This window comes from Blastocystis hominis, assembly GCF_000151665.1.
Source record: "Blastocystis hominis, Singapore isolate B (sub-type 7) whole genome shotgun sequence assembly, scaffold_21".
Taxonomy (NCBI): domain Eukaryota; class Bigyra; order Opalinata; family Blastocystidae; genus Blastocystis; species Blastocystis hominis.
This window is the reverse complement of record NW_013171829.1, coordinates 143,728-164,615: the sequence shown is the minus strand read 5'-3', so window position 1 is coordinate 164,615 and position 20,888 is coordinate 143,728. Positions and strand designations below refer to the sequence as shown.

At 53.4% G+C, this 20,888-nt stretch overlaps 8 protein-coding genes; 6 read left to right on the top strand and 2 right to left on the bottom strand.

Moving 5' to 3' along the window:
- Positions 1-10,981: 10,981 nt before the first annotated feature.
- On the top strand, positions 10,982-13,963 carry GSBLH_T00002896001 (uncharacterized protein; the record flags this gene model as incomplete). The annotated part of the gene is made up of 1 exon (XM_013041523.1): positions 10,982-13,963. One exon carries the CDS (start codon positions 10,982-10,984, stop codon positions 13,961-13,963), a length of 2,982 nt encoding a protein of 993 aa, XP_012896977.1.
- Positions 13,964-14,505: 542 nt separating this feature from the next.
- On the top strand, positions 14,506-15,345 carry GSBLH_T00002895001 (uncharacterized protein; the record flags this gene model as incomplete). The annotated part of the gene is made up of 1 exon (XM_013041522.1): positions 14,506-15,345. The coding sequence occupies one exon, from the start codon at positions 14,506-14,508 to the stop codon at positions 15,343-15,345; it is 840 nt and encodes a 279-aa protein (XP_012896976.1).
- A 39-nt stretch (positions 15,346-15,384) lies between these two features.
- GSBLH_T00006530001 (uncharacterized protein) lies at positions 15,385-15,746 on the top strand (the record flags this gene model as incomplete). The annotated part of the gene is made up of 2 exons (XM_013041521.1): positions 15,385-15,430; positions 15,460-15,746. The coding sequence occupies 2 exons, from the start codon at positions 15,385-15,387 to the stop codon at positions 15,744-15,746; spliced, it is 333 nt and encodes a 110-aa protein (XP_012896975.1).
- A 431-nt stretch (positions 15,747-16,177) lies between these two features.
- GSBLH_T00002894001 (uncharacterized protein) lies at positions 16,178-16,843 on the top strand. XM_013041520.1 has 4 exons: positions 16,178-16,214; positions 16,246-16,303; positions 16,335-16,494; positions 16,526-16,843. The coding sequence occupies exons 2-4, from the start codon at positions 16,249-16,251 to the stop codon at positions 16,785-16,787; spliced, it is 477 nt and encodes a 158-aa protein (XP_012896974.1). The 5' UTR covers positions 16,178-16,214; positions 16,246-16,248; the 3' UTR covers positions 16,788-16,843.
- Positions 16,844-16,942: 99 nt separating this feature from the next.
- Positions 16,943-17,559, bottom strand: GSBLH_T00002893001 (Ribosomal protein S15). XM_013041519.1 has 4 exons: positions 17,517-17,559; positions 17,258-17,469; positions 17,037-17,223; positions 16,943-17,005 (listed from the first exon to the last, which is right to left on the bottom strand). Exons 1-4 carry the CDS (start codon positions 17,537-17,539, stop codon positions 16,972-16,974), a joined length of 456 nt encoding a protein of 151 aa, XP_012896973.1. The 5' UTR covers positions 17,540-17,559; the 3' UTR covers positions 16,943-16,971.
- Positions 17,560-17,865: 306 nt separating this feature from the next.
- On the top strand, positions 17,866-18,291 carry GSBLH_T00002892001 (uncharacterized protein; the record flags this gene model as incomplete). The annotated part of the gene is made up of 4 exons (XM_013041518.1): positions 17,866-17,874; positions 17,909-18,078; positions 18,111-18,192; positions 18,223-18,291. The coding sequence occupies 4 exons, from the start codon at positions 17,866-17,868 to the stop codon at positions 18,289-18,291; spliced, it is 330 nt and encodes a 109-aa protein (XP_012896972.1).
- A 966-nt stretch (positions 18,292-19,257) lies between these two features.
- GSBLH_T00002891001 (uncharacterized protein) lies at positions 19,258-19,626 on the top strand (the record flags this gene model as incomplete). XM_013041517.1 has 2 exons in its annotated part: positions 19,258-19,350; positions 19,380-19,626. Exons 1-2 carry the CDS (start codon positions 19,331-19,333, stop codon positions 19,624-19,626), a joined length of 267 nt encoding a protein of 88 aa, XP_012896971.1. The 5' UTR covers positions 19,258-19,330.
- Positions 19,627-19,637: 11 nt separating this feature from the next.
- On the bottom strand, positions 19,638-20,223 carry GSBLH_T00002890001 (uncharacterized protein; the record flags this gene model as incomplete). XM_013041516.1 has 1 exon in its annotated part: positions 19,638-20,223. The coding sequence occupies one exon, from the start codon at positions 20,221-20,223 to the stop codon at positions 19,669-19,671; it is 555 nt and encodes a 184-aa protein (XP_012896970.1). The 3' UTR covers positions 19,638-19,668.
- Positions 20,224-20,888: the final 665 nt, after the last annotated feature.

The following is a 20,888-nucleotide window of genomic DNA, read 5'->3' as shown; positions in this document are numbered from 1 at the left end:
AACTTCGAACGAAGAGCTTTGAGTTTCCACGATTCATGCGAATGGAGCGTTGCAAAGCGAACTGATCGTCGGCGATGAGCGTGGTGAGTCCGGAAGCCAGTCCATTGGTGAACTATCCGTCAGAAGGAGGGAATAACCGCGACTTTGGAGCTCACGTGGGCGACGCCGTCGATGGTTTTGCCGATGGCTTTGCCGACTTTGGAGGAAACGGAGCGTTTTGGCGGAGCGATGGTGGGTAGAGAGAACGAAGGTCGATCGGCGAATGGATTGTAGATATCGTTTGTGAAATAGACGGGAAGGGAGGAAGAGAGTTGGGAGGAAAGAGAGAAGGAGAGGATGGAGTTGATGGAGTCCTCGAGATAGTTGAGATTGGGGATGTTGCTTTCTTTCTCGCTGCGGAAGTACTGGAGGTTTCCGAGCATGTCGACGGAGGAGAGAATGGTTCGACTGTGCGTCAGACAAAGAGGAGAAGGGAGAAAACATTTGTTTGAGGAGCTCGAGCACGAGATAGCTGCGGATCGTGAGATAAACCTCGTAATAACCGCCCTTCACGTTCTCGATTGTCATCTGTTTGAGCTGAATCACCGTGTTGTCGCAACTCACCCAATGATCTGCGATCTGATTCCCATCGTTCGACTCGCTCTCCTCGAACCCCAGCGACGATTTCAGCGTGAAAATCACGTTCACCGGCTGCAGCGAGAAGAACCCGATGAAAAACGACGGCTTCGAAAACGCGTCGAGCAGCGTCTGAATCATTTTGACATCGTAAATGTTCCGATTCTGCAGCTCCACCAGCTGCGCATTCCCCGATTTTCTACTCATCGCCGCTTCCTCCATGGCGCCCATTTTCTATCTCTCACAATTCGCTTCGATTCCCACGAAAAACCGCCCGAACTTCGTGTTGAGTCGCCGTACGAACTGCTCGTCCACCTTCAGAACGATCTTCTCGAAGGACACGAGGCCGCGATCCATGTAGAAACAGTTCTGCTGGTTCGCGTGCCGCTTGCAGCAGAGGTGCAGAAACGGCCGTTTGTCGCCGAGGAACACAAACCCGCACGCCGTGCAGACGTTGCTGCTCTCCTTCTCTAACTGCTCCGCCGTCTGCACGAGTTCCGCGGTTTCCTTCTCCTGCTTGGAGAGATTGTGGAGGATTTGGCTGCGCGACTGCATCGAAGACGCGCCCAATCCCGCGAAATCCACGTTCGACTGGGCCGATTTCGCGGAGAACCGCGGGTCGGAGGGCGAAGACGGGGATGGCGGGAGCGCGAGGGAGGCGGGGCGATGATCGACGGCCTGCGGAAGCGTGTAGAGAAGCGCGGGGAAGGTCGCGTTGTAGGAACTGACGTCGATTTGGAGGTTTTTGAGGTTGAGAATCACGTTCTGCACTTCGTCTCGGATCAAAACGCTCGCTGTGCCTTCGTCCAACCACACGTAGACCATTTCTTCGGGCGTTTCGTCGAGGAGACTGAGGCCGATTCCCGCGAGATACACGTCGACCGTCATTTGGATGTTCTGGAAGAGCGAGAAAACCGCGGGAGCGGCCGCAGCGGGGAGATCCGCGGGGAAAATGGAGAGAACGGGGGTGAGTCCCTTCAGCGATGATTGGATGAACACTAAAACAGAATTGGAACACCGAAGAAACTACCGTTCACATCGCGGATCTCCGTATTCCGCGTGCGAATCGCCAGCGAATTCGAGCCGCTCAGCGGCGGCGCGGTTTCCGCCTCGAAGCGGACTTTCTTCGCCCATTCCTCTGCGATTCCCGCGGAAGCGAAGAACAACTCGATGCGAGTGGAGGGCAGTTCCAAAATCACGCAGCAATTCGGAGCGATCGGATGCGTTCGGAACGCGTACAGCGGCTCCTGCTGCAGACCCATCGGCGTGGACACGCCCTGCGGGAGTTTGTATAACATGCCGATCACACTCAGGTCCTGGACCAGCTGCGTCACGTCCGCCTGAGGAAACGTCGCTCCGATCTGCTGCTGCAGCTGGTGCAGCGTGAAGGTGGATTGCAGCGCGCTTTTCAGCGCGGAGGCCTGCGACAGCACGCGATTTCGCAGCGAGGGCGACTGCTGGGACCGCGAGGGATGGTACAAAACCCGAACACCGCTGAGAGGAAGCGCCAGAGAGAGCGAGGAATGCCCACGACGCACCAGCTTCGTGAGATTCGGCGTGGTGAACAGGAACAGCGCGTGGTCGCCCAGCCGAGCGCGCCGCGCCTTCCATTTCCCGCGGGACCGGACGTACACGTCGGCCTCGAGTTGAAACTCCTCTTTGGCGGGAACCGCGGTTGGGATTCGCATTTTGGCGGCCTCGCCGAGCCGAACATCCGCGGAGACAATGCCGCGAACGCCCTTCATATCGATCTGAATCGCGGGATTTCCGCAGGGTTCCTCGCGGATCCAAGCGAGCTGCGAAAACGCGGGGATCACGTGATGCGTGGCGGAGCCGATCTGGCTGATAACCGTGGGAAACGGGCAATAATTGGAGATGAGGATGGGGGAAACGTGGGTTGTGGAGGTGATGGTGAGGACATTGTAGAACTCCGTGCGCAACGACACGATCTCGAATGCCAGAATTTGGCGGGTTTTTGTGTGGACCGACTTCACGAGGAGTTTCTTTTCTGTGGAGAAGGGAAACTCCCCCGAAAACTCCCAGTCGGCGCGGTCGCGTTTGATGCGAAGCGAGTCGATCGACGATTCGTCCTGGAGGCACAAAACGGAGAGTTTCTTCGCTGGAATTCGATAGAACGTGGGGGTTTTGAGAAGCAGATCGAACTCGGAGTTGTTTTGAACCACGTGCTGCGGCGAAATCACGACGACGCGCGTGGAATCGAAGCGCTGAACCGAAATGGAGAGCGGGAAAACGACCGACTGCAGCGCGTTTTCCACCGCCACTACACTCAAGAAACGAATCCAAACGCACTAATCGCGGGGAGACGCACCTTCATTTCCTTCACGTCGTCGTCCTGCAAAAGATCTTCGATCGACGCGCTGCCCTCGATCACCGAGTCCTGCGCGGTGATCCGCAGCGAACTCAGCTGAGACTCCGCGAACAGACCGATGTCCCGCGGTTCTGCGGCGGTTTCGTTGGTGCTGCGGAGGAAACTCTGGTCCAAACGCTCCAAACTGACGGTGTCGTTGATGACGGCGCCTTGCAAGCCGTGCTCGCGATGCCGGAGCAAAAACCACGGGTTGTCCGCGAAGGTTTCCACGAATTCCCCCATCTCGATGCGGAGAACCTTCTCCGGCCGGAGGTTGAGGAAGTAATAGTGTTCCGGGGAGGGAGTTTCGTTGGGGAAGAGGGTGTGCATGACGGTGACGAAGAGCGTTTCGAAGGTGAAGTCGGAAGAAGCTTGAATGCAAATGTTCTCCTTCTGATTGGTGGGCAGACTGACCCAGCAATTGAAGTGGTACGGAGTGGAATGCATCGACGAGCGAAGGAGATTGGAGGAGGCGAGAACGTTCATCTGTCGCTCGAGGGAGGAGAGGAGGGATTGGAAGTGCGGCGTGTATTCTTTGAAGGATTTGGAAATCGAGCGGGACGATCGCGCAGAAAGAAGCGAAGGCGTAGAGGGAGGAGAAGAAGGAGAAGAAGGAGAAGGGAAGAAGGGATGAATGGAAGGAGAAGAAGAAGAAGAAGAAGAAGAAGAAGAAGAAGAAGAAGTGGGGTCAAGATTAGAAGAAGGGGCCGAAGGGGCCGAAGGGAAGTGGATTGGGGCAAAGGGGACAAAGGATTGGTCGTCGGGCGGATGATACGGTGCCAGACGCAATGAAACTCCCGACTGGAGATACTAGACGTGGAACACAGACACACAATCACAACATAGAGCGAGAAGGGCGTTTTGTTGATGATTTGGAAGGGAGCTTGGACGGTGATGGACAGGTTCGAAATCAGAACCTCGAGCGAAACCAACTCGATCGATCCCTCGCGTTTTTTCAGCTGCACGCGCTGCGTTCCCTCCTGGTTCGACGTGATCTCGATCCCCTGCGAGTATTCGAAGCCCCATAGCGAGACCTGCAGGAAATACACGTCCATTTCGCTGCTGCAGGAGTGCAGCTGCGCGGTGCGCATCGCCGGCACCACGCCGCACGCCACAATCGCAGCGGAGAGATCGTGCAGCGTGTAGTTCAGAGGGAACTGAATCGAGTTCGTCAGCGTGATGATGGGCTCGATTTTGAACGTCACCAGCTTCGACTGAATCTCGCGGAGATTCGGTTTCCACGCTTTCCCGATGGTTTTGAGAAGCTCTTCAGCGGCGGGGCGAACGCTCTGCGTCTCATCGCGTTGTCAAGAAATGCCGACTCGGATGTGCGTGTTCCAGGACGTGGCGACGGAGAGCGTGGGCAGCACGGCGATAGGCGAGCAGGAGATGGTTCTGGGGTGATCGCTGGCGATGTCGGTGTTCCGAAGAGGATTGGAGAAGCTGAACGACTCGGGCTTCAGCTGCAACGCGAAGAATCCGAGCGAGAAATGGAAGGGGAGCGGCTGCAGAGAGAACGGCTCCACGCGAAGCTCCTCCGTTTTCTTCGACGCGTCGTTCGGCTCGTCTTCGCGCGTCAGCAGAAGCGTGAGCGGCACGGACGTCGCGTTGTGCACGCGCAGAGGCGAAGAAAACGTTACCGTAAACGGAGAAACCGTCACCCGCACGAAGACAAATTGGCGGGTTGGCTTCGACGAAACGGACAGAAGTAGGCTTTCTACACGTCGAAAAGGGGAAACGGGGAAACTTTCGCGGTCGACGAGGACGGCAGCGTCGCTGGAGAAGACGAGTTGGCGGCTTTCTTCGCCCTCTTCGGGGAGTTTCGCTGCGTTCGGATAGCCGGCTCCCCGCGGTTTTTCGTCTCGAACGAAGCGGAAACTGTCGAGGTGGGTGATGGCCACGACGGCCTGGGTGTCGGGATGCGATGATTGGATGTCGTAGACGACGGAGGAACCGCGGGGAAGGAGAACGGAGGAGGTGTCGTTGAGATGGCGATGAGAATTGGAGGCGTTGGACACGGGGATGAGCTCGGAGAGCATTAAATAAACGTCCTGTTCGAGTTCGTTTTGGATTCTGATGTGAAAAAGGAGAAACAGAGAAACGTAACGCTGCGGAGAGAGGCTTGGGTGTGAGGTAAATTGGCATTGCCGAGCACGCTTTCCTTGATCAGCTCGAGGAATCGGTAGGACAAATTCACGTTCATGGGGCGAGGAATCATCACGTTGATCGAGATGGATCTATTCGCTGAGCGCTGCCAGCCACTCTCACTGGCGGACGAGTTCCGCGGTGAAGACGAAGGCCATGGGCTCGAGCCAGGGCTCCATGCAGTGGAGGGCCGTGTTTGTGTAATCCCCGCGGAGAGTGAGTGAAACGGATCCGTCGGTCTAGTGGAGAAGCGAAAGGGAAGCAAACGCGGTGCGAGAGCATGGTGCAATTGCCGGCCAGACTCAGAAGGGTGAGCTGGAGAAGAATTTCGTTGGGTTCGTTGACGAGTCCGAGGACGAGCGAGTCTTTCATGGTGACTTGCAGGCGAAGCCCGTCGTGCTGCTTCTTTTTGGAGGAATCGGAGGTGAGAGAGGAGTGGATGGAGGCGGAGGAATCGGCGGAGGAGTCGGAAGAAAGAGAAGACGGCGTGGAGGAGGACTCGATGGATTCATTGGAGACGGTGGATCGATGCGTGCGAGTTGTGCCGCTGGATTTCGCACTCCGATGCGTCCGATTCGCCTCACTGGATTCATTCAATTCATTCATTGGATTCAATTCATTCATTGGATTCAATTCATTCATCTGATTCAATGCATTCATTTGATTCAATGCATTCGATTCGCTCATTTCACTCATTTCACTCAATGCATGATACGGATGATTCTGCATAAAACTCAGCGTCGACTGCTTCCGCAGCGGCGTGGGCAGCTCGATCTACCCATCATTCGCTTCCTCCATCCACACGATCGCGTTGTCTTCGCTCACCGCGCTCGCCGTCGCCGGAGACAACGCGAATCGACTCACGTTCTGCGCCTGGAACGACGCGATTTGAATCAAATTCGGAAGATCCTCCTTCTTCAGAAATAGCCGCGATTTCTGCCAATCCAACTGGAGAATCGTGGAAATCGCCTTGGACGGGTCGTAGCGGTACTGCATCGCCATCGCGATCGATGATTGGTCGGTTGGGATTCGGAACACATTTCGGATTTTCGCGCATGCAAATCGATTCAGTTCGCACCGAATCTCCACGTCCATCGTCTCCAGATTTCCGTTCAGCACACAATTCAGCACACAATTCCCGCCAATCCCCAGCACGACGCGATTCCGATTGGTCAGCATCGAGTGGAACATCGCTCCCGCGGGGAAGGCGACCATCTTTCCGGTCTCCTTGTCGAATTCGTGATCGCTGGGCTCGGGAAGCGCGGTGGAATTCATCAGACACACGACGAACTCGGAGAAATGGATGGTGTATTCGCCGATTTTGGCGGGCCAATTGGCGGCTTCGGGGAAATCGTACGTGGCCCAGACGGGCTCGCAGGTCCAGTAATAGAAGCTGAAGAAGAAGAAGGGCTGGAAGTTGACAAGACAGCGCGTCAAGTCGAGTCGGAAGGTTCGTTTGTCGGCGCGTTCCTCGTCGATCAGGCGAAGCATGGGCGTGGAAATGGGAGCGTCCGGATCGACGGGGATTTTGGAGTGAAAAGACGTGGCGTTTTGAGGATAGAGCGTGATGTGCGTGAGATCGGAGAGGAACAGCGTGGGGATCAGCGTGAGAACGCACGTCGATGTGTTGTGCAGATAGCTAAAGAAATCGAGCGTGTCCAATCGCATCCGCCCGAGTTGTTTCTACTCATTACGCGCCCTTTGGAGGTACGATGCACGTGCCTTTGCCCTGCACCGGCTGCATCAAAACCCGATCACACCGCATGTGCAACACGCACCAGCAATCGGAGCAGCGCAGTCCGGGCTCGTGCGTCCATCCGCACCTCGCGCACTTCGGGAGATACGCGTCGCAGCACACCGTCGGCACTTCCGAGAGATTCAGAAAGAAGAAATAGAGGAAATCCGCGTAGTCGTCCTGATGCAGACTCACCGGAAACTCCTCGAACCGCACGCTCACCTCCATGGGGAGCCCTGCAGCGTTCGGGATCGCGCTCTCCGTTCCACGTTTCTCCAATTGGGGGTGGTAGAAGAGGAGCTTCTGCTCAGAAGGGAGGGTTTCGGCTTCTTTGCGCGCTTCGGCGGGCAGCACGACTTTCGATCGGAACTGCACCGTGAATTGGAGGTTGTTGCTGATCGTCTGGCCGTTGTGGCAACTCAGAAGCCGCGCCTTCTGCGCCTCGATGAGGAAGCGAGGGAAGATCATGCGCTCCGGATCGCTGCAGGCCGTTCGAAACACGGTCGTGATGCAGGAATCGCGCGGGCGTTTGGCTCGTTCGCGGCGAATCTCGGCGAGACTGTAGCCGGTTCGGATGAAGGAGCCGAGCGGAACGGTGGGGCCGTGCGGTTTGGCGGTGTAAAGAAGGGTCTCGACGAGCTCGAGGGAGATGCCGTCGGGCCGATTGGAGGCCTGGGGGAGGCGGATGAGGAGATTGCGCAGAACGGCTTCGACGAGCGGCCAGACGGTTACGTTGGCGCGGAATTCGGAGGCGGAGGGACAGGCGGGCTGGCGGAAGTGGAGAGAAGTGTCGGGATGGAGCTGGAGGCTCTCGGCGAGAGGAGACACTTGGAGACGGGAGGAGCGTCGATAGGGGAGATCGTAGTAGGCGATCCACATGATAGTGGGGTAGAAAGAGGCGAAGAACCAGCTGGGAGTGAGAGAGAGAAAGAAAGAAAAAGAAACTTTGCGATTTCCATGAGCTGACGAACGAGAAGGAGGAACTCGCCGTTCGCGATTTCGACCTCCACGAAGGGAGCTGCGTGTGAGAGATGAAGAAAGAGAGAGAGAGTACTGAAGAGCGAAGAGGCGGCGTCGACGCGCCAAGTGAGCTGGAAGCGGACCGAGAACGCGGCGGGATCGCTGCTTCGCGAGCGGAAAATCTAGTGGGAAGCGTGCGGCGGAAAAAAAGGAACTTGGTTGGTGGGCAGATCGTTCGTGAGATCGGTCCAATACGCGCCGCGCGTCTGCAGCCCGCACACAAACTGCGCCGGGAACACTTCGTCGGTGGCCACGTGCTGGGCGAAGCCGAACTCAAAGAACACCGCGGGGACGCTGAGTTCCTGGAAGGGCTTTTGGTTGTAAAGAAGCGTCAATGTGAGCAAAGGAGACGTGAATTGAAACAAACAATCCGAACCATGATTCAGCGCCTCTCCCGCCCGTTTCTCCTCCTCGAAACGCGGCGGGAGCAGACACGCCAGCACATCGCAGACGGTGAGAACTGCCCAGACCAAGTCGGCAATTCCCACGTCGTCCCACACCAATTCGATCATTCCCAGCTCGCAATCCGCGCGAATTCGCGTCCCCCAGCCCACCTCGCACACCTGCACGCTGCTGTGGCTCTGCTCCCCCGCGGTTAGCAGCCACGTGTGCAGCGACGGCAGCACGTGCAGCGACGTGGAAACGTGGAAACGCGACGCATCGACCGCCAAAACCTCGATTTCCCGCGCCGGCAGCGACGCAAACCGCAGTTTCGCCGCTTCCCACGACTCCGTTTCCACGGTTTCCATTGTTTCCACGGTTTCTCCGATGGGAGAAGGGGGCGGCGGATAGCCGGTGAGCGTTTCGAGGGTGAGCGGCGATGCGAGATGAATGAACCGGAGGGCTGCGCGGACGGAACCCACAGCCAGCGTGCAGTCGAAATTCTGCGTCCCCAGGAAGCAATCGGCGCGGAGGGAGGCGAGCGACAGCGCGAGAAAGCGCGATCGCTCCTTCCATTGGAACAAATCCGACGCCACGTGCAGCGAAACGCCCGGACAGGTCAATGAAACGCCCAGGAAGGGAGTTTCGTACACCGCCGGAATGAAATGGGGAAATGGGGAAACTGGGGAAACCGGGGAAGCCGATGCGTTTTTCTCCACCGATTGGAGAAACTGGAGAAACGGGAGAACCGACTGCTGGTCGAGGTTGATCAGAACCGCGGGGAGAGAGATGGAAACACAAATGGAACAATTCGAATTCGAATTCGAATTCGATTTGGAATGCTGAAAGAACTGCGCGAAACTCGACGAATTCGATGGAACATCCACGAAAACGGCTTCCTTCGATTTGTGTTTCGATCCCAGAAACGTCGAAAACGTGGAAACCGACGGAGAAACCGGGGCATGGCGCTGGAACACCGCGCAGAACCGCGGGAGAGACACAATTTCCTTCTCCCCCGCGGTGAGTCGAATGGACCGAATCTCCAGAATTCCGGAATTCGGTTCGGAACCGACTTCCTCGATTCGGAGTCGAATCATTGGTTCGAATTGTGTTCCGTCAACGAAACACAATTCCAAAAGTGGAATTGCGATTCGTAGCGATCGGACGGGGATGGAATTCGATTGGAATCGCTGCAGTTCGAAGAGAAGAAGCCGCGATCGCTTGGATTCCGAGCCGAAAAGCAGAAGCCGCGGATTCATGATGGAGGGATGCGATGTCGGTAGCAGCGAGAAATAGCGCGAGAGCGCGGAGAAGAGCTGGATTTCGTCGGGAGAGAGCGATAGAATGCATGGCGTGAGCGCGAGGGACATGTCGCATTGGGGCGTGATGGAGCAAGAGAGCGTCTGATGCGCAGGAAATAAAAGGAAATACGGTGGAGGAGTCGAAGAGGGAGAGCGTGGCGGAGAGTTCGACGCTGTCGGAGAGCGAAGGACCGGCGATGGTGTCGATGGCGAGACCTGCTTGGAAATGAATTTGCTGGACGGAGCAATGCAGAGAAGGAAGAGAAATGCCCGGGAAATCGAGAATTACGAACCAGCGGAAGGAACGCATGGATTGAAGCCATGATCGGAACAAGCCCGATTTGGAAGAAGAAAAGGATGAAGAAGAAGAAATAGAAGAAGATGATGAATGGATAGAAAGGTCCGGATAAAGCATTACGGGTGATTCGAAAGAATCAGGAGAGGGAGCAAGAAGGGATTGAAAAAGCGGCAGAATAAAATAAAGAGAGTCGGAAGGATAGAATTCAAGGGGAGAAGAAGAAGAAGAAGATTGAATGTGGATGATCATCTGGTTGTTTCGATAGCGAATGGGTGATTCGATCTATTCTCGACACGAAAACAACGTGTACACGCAGGATGAGATCATTTGGAAAGTGGGCGAGAAGAAACGTGGATTTGGCGATGTCGGAAGAGTATGTTACAGAGACAGAAGAGATTGTCAACTGCTTCCAGCTGTCGTTCGCATCTTGATACCGATGGAACGAGAGAGAGTCGACATGAAGGGAAATAGCACTTTGAGTCGTTTCTTCGGTGCCATCCACGATACAAACTTCAGCATCTTGCACATTCACCTCTATGACCCAGAATGCCAGAACAAGTATTTTCTTCAGAAGGAACGTAATAATTCCATACACTATCAGCCAGAATGTGTTTGTTGGATCCTCTATGAAAATAAAACACACTTGTCTAAACGCAAACCTGCTTTCATATACTCTTGTAAAATGCTTCCTTCGTTTTTAATGGTCACAAGTCGAACATGCAGCGATCTCACAGACACGCCAAGAAAGCACCATCTGGTTGGTAGTAAATGAACAGTTAGCTCCCCAATAGAGATACTCTGCAATTGGAGAGTCGACATGAGACGAAGAGACAGTTGTGAAAATGACAAGGAAAAGAGAGTGCCTGTACCTCTGAGAAGAGAAACAGCGCATTTCTCAACCTATAGCATAGCACTTGATAATGAGACCAACGGTTATGGAATTTGGTAGTAGTTTGTGAAGCGCATACAGTAAAATAATAGAGACGAGAATGGATATCATACTAGATATAGCATTATCAAGTTTGTTTGAAAAATAGCCCAGTTATTTGGTAAAATTAACAACATATCAGTTTATCATTAAAACTTTATTTGGATTTTTGTGTATTGAATAATACGTAATGGATAATCCAAGTAATCCCCTGAACTCTCCGGCCACTGAGTATAACACGGCTGGAATTGATATAGGAACTACTTATTCTACCATCTCATACTATGCCGTAGATCGGACCATTGAGGTCGGGAAAGAGGCTGGCATGGATGGTGGCGATACTCCCTACATTCCATCCGTGGTATGTAACCAAGATCATATCGTAGTAGGTACGGATGCCTGTAGAAGCAGATACCGTAATCGTGCTTGCACGATTTATGACAGTAAACGGTTTATCGGTAAACGGTTTACTGACGAGTCCGTCCAGGAGATAATTCATAATTATTCCTTTCCTATTGTGGAGGGAAAGAACAGCCGTGCCGCATTTAGGGTGGAATGGCAGGGAAAGGAAGAGATTGTGTATCCCGAGCAGGTTTATGCGATGATCATTAACTATCTGTGTGGTCTTGTCGAGAAAAAGACAAAGCGCCCCATTGAGTATGTAGTGGTGTCTGTTCCGGTGAATTTCAATGCGGACCAGCGAGCATGCACGGAATCTGCTGTAAAGGCAGCGAATCGCCATCTGCTCGCAATGATCGACGAGCCTTCAGCGGCCGCTATCTCTTTCACCTCTCGAAACGTGGAGGACAACAAGACCATCCTTGTGTATGATTTGGGCGGAGGCACGTTCGATGTGTCCATCATGCGAAAGCTGCCGCGTGAATACAAAGTGCTGGGCGTGGACGGAGACAGTCATTTTGGAGGAAGAGACTTGGACAAGATCGTTTTCGACGAGATCGTGCGCCAGATCCAGGAGCAGGACGCGAGCTTCGAGCTGACGGAGAGCATCAAAGAGAGAATCAACGTAGAGTGCGAGAAGTTAAAGATCAATCTCTCGACGACCAAAGAAAACGGAGCCACACACATGTTTGATTTGGGCGGCCAGGAATACGAGGTTGCTCTCGGCTACAACGAGCTGGAGCGTTTGTTCGTGCCCGTGCTGGAGCCCACGATGGACCGCGTGCGCAGCTGCCTGGACGCCTGCCGTCTAACGCCCGACGACATCGACCACGTGATTCTGATCGGCGGATCCTCCAACTGGCCGGGCGTGTCGCGCATCATCGAGCAGATGTTCGACGCCGGGAAGATTTTAGGGAGCGACGACCCGCGTCTCGCAGTGTCGCGCGGTACGCTGATCTACGCGTCTACGCGCTTCAACGCGGGATTGGTGACCCCTGTGATGGAGGTTCGCATGCTCCCCAGCGAGGCCAACGCGGGAATGGTCGTCCCGCTGGCCGACGATCCCGCGGGAATGCGCTCGGACGAAGGCCTGCCCGTGGCTTTCGGAAAGACGGTAGTGAAGACGTTGCCGCCAACGACGACGATGGCGCCGAGCGACGGCGACGGCGACCGCGGATTGGTGGTGCCCATCAGCGCCGCGGTGGTCCTAGACACGATCGATGACGAAGTGTCTCCGGAACCAATCGTGGAAACGGAAAACGAGGAACCGAGAAACGAGGAACCAATCGTGGTAACGGAAAACGAGGAACCGAGAAACGAGGAACCGAGAAACGAGGAACCAATCGTGGGAACGGAAAACGAGGAATATATATTTGGGCAGTCTGACCGTGAACAGGACTTCACTCCGATGCAGACTCCCACCAAAGGCAGCGGGGCCACGGCAGAACCTCCCAAGCCCATCGTGGAGCCGCCTCTTGCCTCGGGCACCGCCATCGTGAACTCGGTCGTTCAGGAGGCCATCGGCACGTTCTCGACTCCCGTGGGAGAGAACCCGCCGAGCCTGACGACGACCTCGTCGAGCACTCCGTTGACCCTCAGCACGACTCTGAACACCTCGCTGTCCCCGCCGGAGCCCTTCCCCAAGCCTCCAAGCGTTGTACCGCCGTCTCCGTCGCAGGAGCCCTTCCCGAAGCCTCCAGGGATCTCGCCGCTGCCGCTGCCGAGCGTGGTGCCGCCGCTGCCGAGCGTGGTGCCGCCGCCCGCGCCGCAGATGGGTCCGTTCTGGATCAAATTGATGCCGGGACGGAACTATCTGAAGGTGATCGCGAACGGACAGTTCGTGTTGCAGCGGAACGACACGATCACGTGGTCGCACGATCTGGAGGGCAACAACTGCGAGCTGATCGACGTGAATAAGAGCAACGTGCTCGTGAGCGACAAGCTCCACATCGATCTGGACGGAAGAGAATACGACTTCCTCGGAAAGCAGATCAAGCTCTGCATCGAGAAGGGCAGTCTCATCCTCCGCTGCAGCGAGCAGATCCGCCAGATCGAGTCCAAGCCCCCGCTCTCGATCTCCGGCGTGAGCTCCAGCGGGCCGAGCGCGGAGCCCATGTCGCTGCCGCCCATCAACCCGCCTCCGCCGTTCGTGAAGGCGGTGCTGCCGCTGGACATCGGCGTGGAGGTGCGGAGCGGCAAGATGAGCGTGATCATCCCCAAGAACACGGCGCTGCCCTACGTCGGCGAGAAGATGTTCCAGGCCAACGCGGGGTCGCCGACGGTCATCGAGACGCAGCTCTATCAGGGCTCGAACCTGCTGGAATGCACGAAGAATCACGAGCTGGGGCTGCTGAAGGCGTCGGGACTGACGCTGGGGAGCAATGGCCGCGCGCAGATCGTGGTGAAAGTGAAGGTGGACGAGGCAGGGTGCGTGGACTTGTCGTATCATCAGCTGGGCCAGAAGGAGATGCGGTGCACGGTGTATGGAAAAGTCGTGCTGGATGACGATCTGCTCGAAGAGCTGAGGAATAAAGTCGGTGTATGGCAGCGCGACGGAAGTCTCATGCAGCGACATAAACTCATTTATCTCGACACGGCGGAGTTGCTGGAGAATTATAAACGCATGAATGGGAATGATCAGAGGTGTGAGCAATGGGAGGAGCGATTAAAGGATACGCGCGTGTGCGTGCCGTCGGAGGTCACGGATGGTTTGCTCCAGCACATGGAAGATCTGCGAGAGCAGATTCGAAGGGAAATGGGATATCTGAGTTAAAGAGTGTTGCTGTTGCTGTTATTTCCCGTTTGCATTGTCATTTTCGTTACTAATACTGTTTTTGTTGTATAAATGGGCTGTTTGTGGAACAAAGGAGATGCATGGCGTAATAGTGTGTTGGTTGCGTGCACAGCATCCAAGCTTTGCCGATTTCGCATTCGACGTCTATTCTATTGGATGCAAATTGGTAAGACTCAAGGTGCAGAAATCACTCTTGTATCCAGTTCATTCATTTCACATCGAAAACACAAGAACAGGTACTTTGTACCTCAAAATCCATCTTTTGTATTCCACACAAATCAATCAATGTGATAGAGGAGATGGATGAATTTCAAAGTGTGAAAACGAGAAGGCTTAAGAGTATAAAAAAGAGTATCGAAAACTGGATCTGGTACGAAACCAAGGAGAACACAATCCCAGGGCTAGAACCCAATTAGTTTCCATTATCGATTTTCTCACCACTCGCAAAACGTGCTGACACATTTCATTAAATTAACAAATCAGCGCAGTCTGTACAAACGCATATTCTTTTTATCCATCCAATGAACCAACAGCAAATAACGTTCCTCACGAAAGAGGATCTCACCAACTTGGAAAATTATGAGTATCATGGAGGAGAATACACCTTTGTGGATAATCTGCTGAATCCCTTTTGGTACAAAGTAGCCTACGCTTTTCCAGCGTGGTTTGCTCCAAATTTGATCACTCTCACTGGTTTGATTGTTAATATATCTGCGGCTATGCTGGTGTTGCTGTACGATCCCTATCTCCTTGGAAATGCTCCTGGATGGGTCTACATCAACGCTGCAATCTGTCTCCAAGTGTATGCTGTGCTTGATGCAGCCGATGGAAAGCAAGCTCGTCGTTTGAGTGCCTCTTCTCCTTTGGGCCAGATTTTCGACCATGGCTGTGATGCTGTGAACCTTCTGTTCATCATCATCTGCAGTTGCTCCGCCGCAGGTTTTGGAGTTGGCCCACTAACCGCCCTCACTCTGTCAGTTTTGTACTCTGTATTTGTCTGCGCACAGCTCGTTGAGTACCAAAGCAACATTCTCCTTGCGGGCAGCAAGTTCTTTGGTGTGACTGAGACCATGATTCTGGTTTCTGCATTCCTTCTGCTTACCGGCCTGAAGGGATCCAAAGCCTGGAGCATCGATGTTGTGCCGTATCTCCCCTTCCTCGAGCGATTTGTTTCTTCCCTTCAAATCCCTCGCTTCCTTGACATCTGCCTCCTCACTCTCGTCGGATCCATCTGCTTCTTCTACTTGCTCATCTACTTCGTGCGCGCCTGCCCCATCCCAATGGAGAAACGTGGAAACAAAAACATGGACAGACTGTCCTATCTCAGCCGCTTAATTCCCTCTCTGTGCCTCTTTGGATGAGGGTTGACGCGTAGAACCATTTCGGTTTGCACCTACGTGATGCTCACATCGTCCCTCACGGCGGAACATCCCATTTATCTGCTGCGTAGGCTGTGTTTCCGCGGTTTTTTGTAGTTTTCTGTGGACTGACCTATTCGTTCCTGTCCATTCGAGTGAATTTAGCGCACCTGTGCAGACGACGACTCGGCTATCACTTCTCGCCGATGTATTCGCTGATTTTGCTTACGTTGAACCACTTCATTGGACTCATCAACGAATCGGCGATGTTGTTTGCATGCTTCGGATTTTTCATGTTCTATTACATCGTCTTCTTGTTTGTGACGGTGGATCAGATTAAGCGCCGCTTGGGAATCCGTGTATTCCACGTTACGAAGAAGATTGAGTGCATTGTTTGTTGGTAGTAAGCAATTGGCAAGGTTGACTGTTGTTCTCGTCAGCACTATTCTATGTCCACTATTGTTGTAGATATCAGCAATGAACTTCAGTGTAAGTAGTGTGCAAAAACACAAATCATTTGACATGACCAACACTACTACTACTACTACTACTACTACTAAATCATATTAGTCATTCCTTGATGCGTCAATCTTTCGTAAAATTCAAAAAATGTAAATCAAAAATAAGAAGAAAAAACGACAACTGCAGGATTCGAACCTGCGCGGGCAAAGCCCAACAGATTTCTAGTCTGTCTCCTTAACCACTCGGACAAGTTGTCTCGAATTCCGCTTCCCAAAAGTGACCTATCTAAAGCACTATTGAGCAAACCCCACAACTGAAACTCCCATAGTAAAAACAAGTATAATGTGGCAACTCAAATTCTGCAGTGATTTCCCTACCACACATAGTTTAGGTTAAAGGAATTGATCGTGGTAAGTATTGTTCGCCCCGTTCACGCTCTAGGAGATGGAGTGTTACGTTTGTGGACAGAGTGGGCATAAGGCTCGTGATTGCCCCAATAGTACGTTTGATCGTTTCGTTTGACTGTGTAGGAAGCCAGCAGAAGCCTGGAGCTGGCAAGAAATGCTATGTCTGCGGAGGGTTTGGTCACGTTGCTCGTGATTGCCCCAATCAGAATGGCGAGAATACCGAGTCTGTCTGCTACAACTGCGGCAAGCCTGGTCACATTGCTGCTGACTGCCCTGAGGAGAGGTTTGCATGGGTTGTGTTTTGTTATTCTAAGAACCAGCCGTCCGACTGGAAGAGCGGCGAAGACGATCATTTGCCGTAACTGCAACAAGGAGGGTCACTTTGCTCGCGATTGCCCGAATGAGGTTGTTTGCCGTAACTGCCGCCAGCCTGGCCACATTGCCCGCGACTGCACGAACCAGGCTGTCTGCAGAAACTGCAATCAGCCTGGCCATTTTGCTCGTGATTGCCCGAATGAGACGGTTTGCCACAAGTGCGGTCAGTCGGGTCACAAGGCTCGCGACTGTCCCATGTAGAGAGCGAAATCCAAGGGTAGGCTGAGTGTTACGGCTGTAGCATACACATTCTGTAGTCTTTGTTTGTTGTACTCACACTTCCTGAATGGAAAGAGAGAGTCTCATATTGAGAGTGGCAAAGCAAAGCAAAATAACGAATGTGCTACAACAAACAATCGAAATCTTGTTTCACCAATCTATCTGTTTAAGCGACCAGAGTGGAAGCGGTGGCAGAGTTGCTACACGTGAAGCATTTCGTTCAACACCTACTACTTCCAGGTGGGAGGAAGCTGCTCAGTACGCTTGTAGTAACGAGTAAGACGGTGAATACGGCTCTCGATCAGAATCAGACGGAACTTGGAGTCGCGGTCCTTTCGGTTGCGCTCCAGGTGCTTTCTGATGGCGACAGCCTTCTTGATGAGGAAGTACATATCCTCAGGCAGAGAAGGGGCCAGTCCTATGGCGTCAAGAGCGGAAAGCCGAAACCTTACCGTTCTTCTTCAGGATTCTGAGAATCTTAGAGCCGGTCACGGCCTTCACCTGACCAATACCCTTCTGATCTCTCAGCATCACACCAATCTGAGAGGGAGTGAGTCCCTTCTTAGCCAAACGGCAGACGGAAGCCTCAACCTCCTCAGCAGTAGATTTGCACCAGGAAGGAGCAGTTCTCTTGTAGGGCAGGCAAGAAGCCGAAATACCCTTTCTACACAAACATGAGTGTTTTGCCGACACCAACCCAGTGCAACTTACCCTTTTCCATACATACGACCCATGATTCAGTACACTCGATGAAACAAGAATAATTCTGGGAGTTCTGGATGAAAAACTTGAGACCGGTTTGGAATCGGAATTTGTAGGTATAAAGAATGAAGGCCCATCTAAACCGCGATCGTTTTTCAAGATTCATTATTATTCACTATGCGCTGTATATTGAACATCCGTGTGATTACGAATAGTTTATACACCTCAAAAGGACGATTGCGTGATCGGAGTGATTACCGACCGATTTAGTGAAGAGTATGAAGTGGATATTAACGCAGCGTTCACAGCGCGACTGAATCATGTCGCATTCGAAGGAGCAACAAAGCGAAACAAACCCATGTTGAAAGTAGGCTGCTCTGCCGCTCGCTGATTACATTTAGCCTGGCTGTCTCGTGTACTGTCGAGTGCTGCAGGCACTTCCTGGAATGGCTGCGCAACTCACTTGCACAGTCGCGAATGGTCCTCGATCGGAATGGGTGAACGGAGCTTCTCTGTTTGGCGAATTGAAAGATGGCTATGTCTTTAAGATTTCCGTTACACAAGCTCGACAGTGCTTTTTGGATTATTGTTATGACGATATAGATTACTGGACCCGGGATGCGATATTCTGCAAACGATTGGCTCTCAAATTCCTTACGAGTGTGCGATTGGTTTGAATGGTTTTGTAAGTGAGAGGGGATGGTATGACCTGCAGGTATGGGTGAACAGCGGTGATGCTAACAAGATAATAACGATAAGCAACACGATCCTCAATTCTCTTTAGTTCACTTGTTCTGTACTTTTGTTGTCTACTATTAGTTTTACCAAGAATCTTTATAATTGATTAAGGAATGGTTATGTGGCTTTGTTTTGTTGAAGAAATGAGAAAGGATGAATGAGTGTGGAGTAGAGTAGAGAAAAGCAGATTCCTGAATGATAAGCATTGTGTGGCTATTCTCTCCAATCTGCTTATTTTGCTATAACCTCATAGTCTGATCCTACTATTATACTCTATATTTTTTTTACCATTTCAGTTTCATTTCGGCTCACAAGGAAATAAAAACATCAACTGAAGCATGATCGCGGGAATAACGTTGCTGTAGCGGCCATCCTCAAAGTCTTTTTCTTAATTAGAATCTGCATTTTCCAGAACTAGAAACCGAGTATACAATGGATGATGACGATATTGTGAATATCAATAGCACGATTCACTCATTGGTTCTCTTAGCAGCGGATTGTGACTATCATGAGAGTCTAATGAATATGCCTTGTACGAATATGTGTCGAACGACTAATGAGCATAGATTTTATGGATAATATAATACTTGCTCTTGGAATGGATGATAGTAGCATTCGGATGGATGCATTGTCTATTCTCGTATATATTTCGCGCAATAACCATTTTAAACGGACACTAGCCGATAATGACAAGTTGACTGCGGCTCTAGTACATTGATTGAGAGTGCATAAATGCTAGACACGTCTAGAACACAGTGGAGGTGAGAAGGAGAAGAGTTACGTGTCGGAGATCTTTACAAACGTGAAAAAGTACTTTAAAGTGAGTTTGAACCAGCAAGCGATGAGTCGTGTGCATATCGACTTGTACAATCAAAAGAGAACCGAAAACAGGTATTACCGCTACGATGTAGGTTCTGGTCTTGATAGTAAGAGGCTAGATCATCGGAATCGACGATCCGGTGGTGTGTGAGAATATTCAGCGAACCATTTTGGGTATCGAAGGCGTGGTGTCGATTACGTTCGACAAGGTGAACAAGAGCGTAATCGTGAACGTGCGCGAAATCAAAGGCGAGTCTCGCAAGGAAATGATCCACACTTCGCTCTGGTAGAGTTGTCCGTGCCCTGTGATTGCAGCAATCTCTTCCAGGAGGATGACGCGACTTCGACGCTGATCGAGGCGGACGACGGCTTCGTGGACGATTTATACAACCCCGCGGAGCCGGGTCGGGACGCGCTGGCGACGTACGGGTTCGCGTCGATCGAGAGCAAACTGGAGGCGAAGCGGCTGGCGAAGGCGAAGAAGGAGCGGAAGGATCGGCGCGCGAACTGGCTGCTGTCGAGCGTGCGAAGCGTGCTGAGCTGGTGGTGGCGTGTTTGTTGAACAAAGACGGAGCAAAGAGAAGTTGCCAAACACTGTCTCTCCCTACGGAGAGGACGCTTCATCGCTATTCATGCTATGCGTGCTCTGCACGTCCGCCTCGCTGCCCTCCCCGCTAAAAGACCCGCCGCCCGCGGTGCGCAGCGACGCCGTGGACCCGTAGAGCCCGCCAGGGCCCATCGCAGAAGGGTTCATCGCAGAAGGCCCCATCGGCGGAGCCATGGAGGGCATCGCGCCGCCAGCCCGGTAGGGCATGAAGGACACAGAGTACCCGCCAGGACCCATCGCAGAAGGACCCATCGCAGAAGGACCCATCGGCTGATTCATCGGTTGATTCATCGCAGAAGGACCCATCGGCTGGCCCATTGGTTGACCTATTGAAGGACCCATTGCAGAGCCCATTGCAGAGCCCATTGCAGAGCCCATTGCAGAAGGACCCATTCCAACCCCCATCGGTTGACCCATCGGTTGACCCATTGCAACACCCATCGGCTGGCCCATCGGAGAAGGACCCAGGACGGTCTGCGCAGGCTCCTCGACGTACTCCACGACCTCGTCTAGATGCAACGCCGCTCCTTCGCCTACCCAGATAGGGGGCATAATTGCCATGGGGGTAATACGCGTAGCCCTCCAGTTCTCCGAACGCGGGGCGAAGCGACGGGCCGAACTGCGCGCTCCCGCTCACATCGGGGAACCGGGGAAACCCTTCGGGGCGCGCGTGCACGAACTTGCAGTTCTTTCGCTGGCACACTCCGCGCAGATAATCGCGGCACAGCTGCGTGCTTTTCTACCTCACAACCGCGGAAAACCCCTACCGGCTTCGACTCAAATCCGCCCCGCGGGGAACCGCGATCCTGCACGTGCATGAACTTGCAGTTCTCCCCGCGGGTACACTTCCCGCTCCGAAAATCGCGGCATTCGTACGGGAGTTTCGTCGGAACGGGGCTCGGCTCCTTCGCCGGCTTCGACGCATTCCCCGCGGGAGACCGCACCTCCTCCGACCGGACCGGCCATTCCCGCGGGTCTCGCAATTCCCGCGGGGTGTCTTCGGGGGACCGGGAAGGCAGCCGAGAACCGCGGGGAAGCGTGCTTTCCGAGGCGTGGCGCGAGTGCAGCCCCCGTGAGCCCGGACGGTTTCGGTAATTTCCCGCGGTTCCAGAGGGAGCGGAGGGTCCCGCGGGGAGGGGTCCAACGGTTCCCGCGGGGAATGCGGGCGAGGAATTGAAGCGGAAATGCGTGGGACGCGGGTCGCGGAAGGGCGGAGG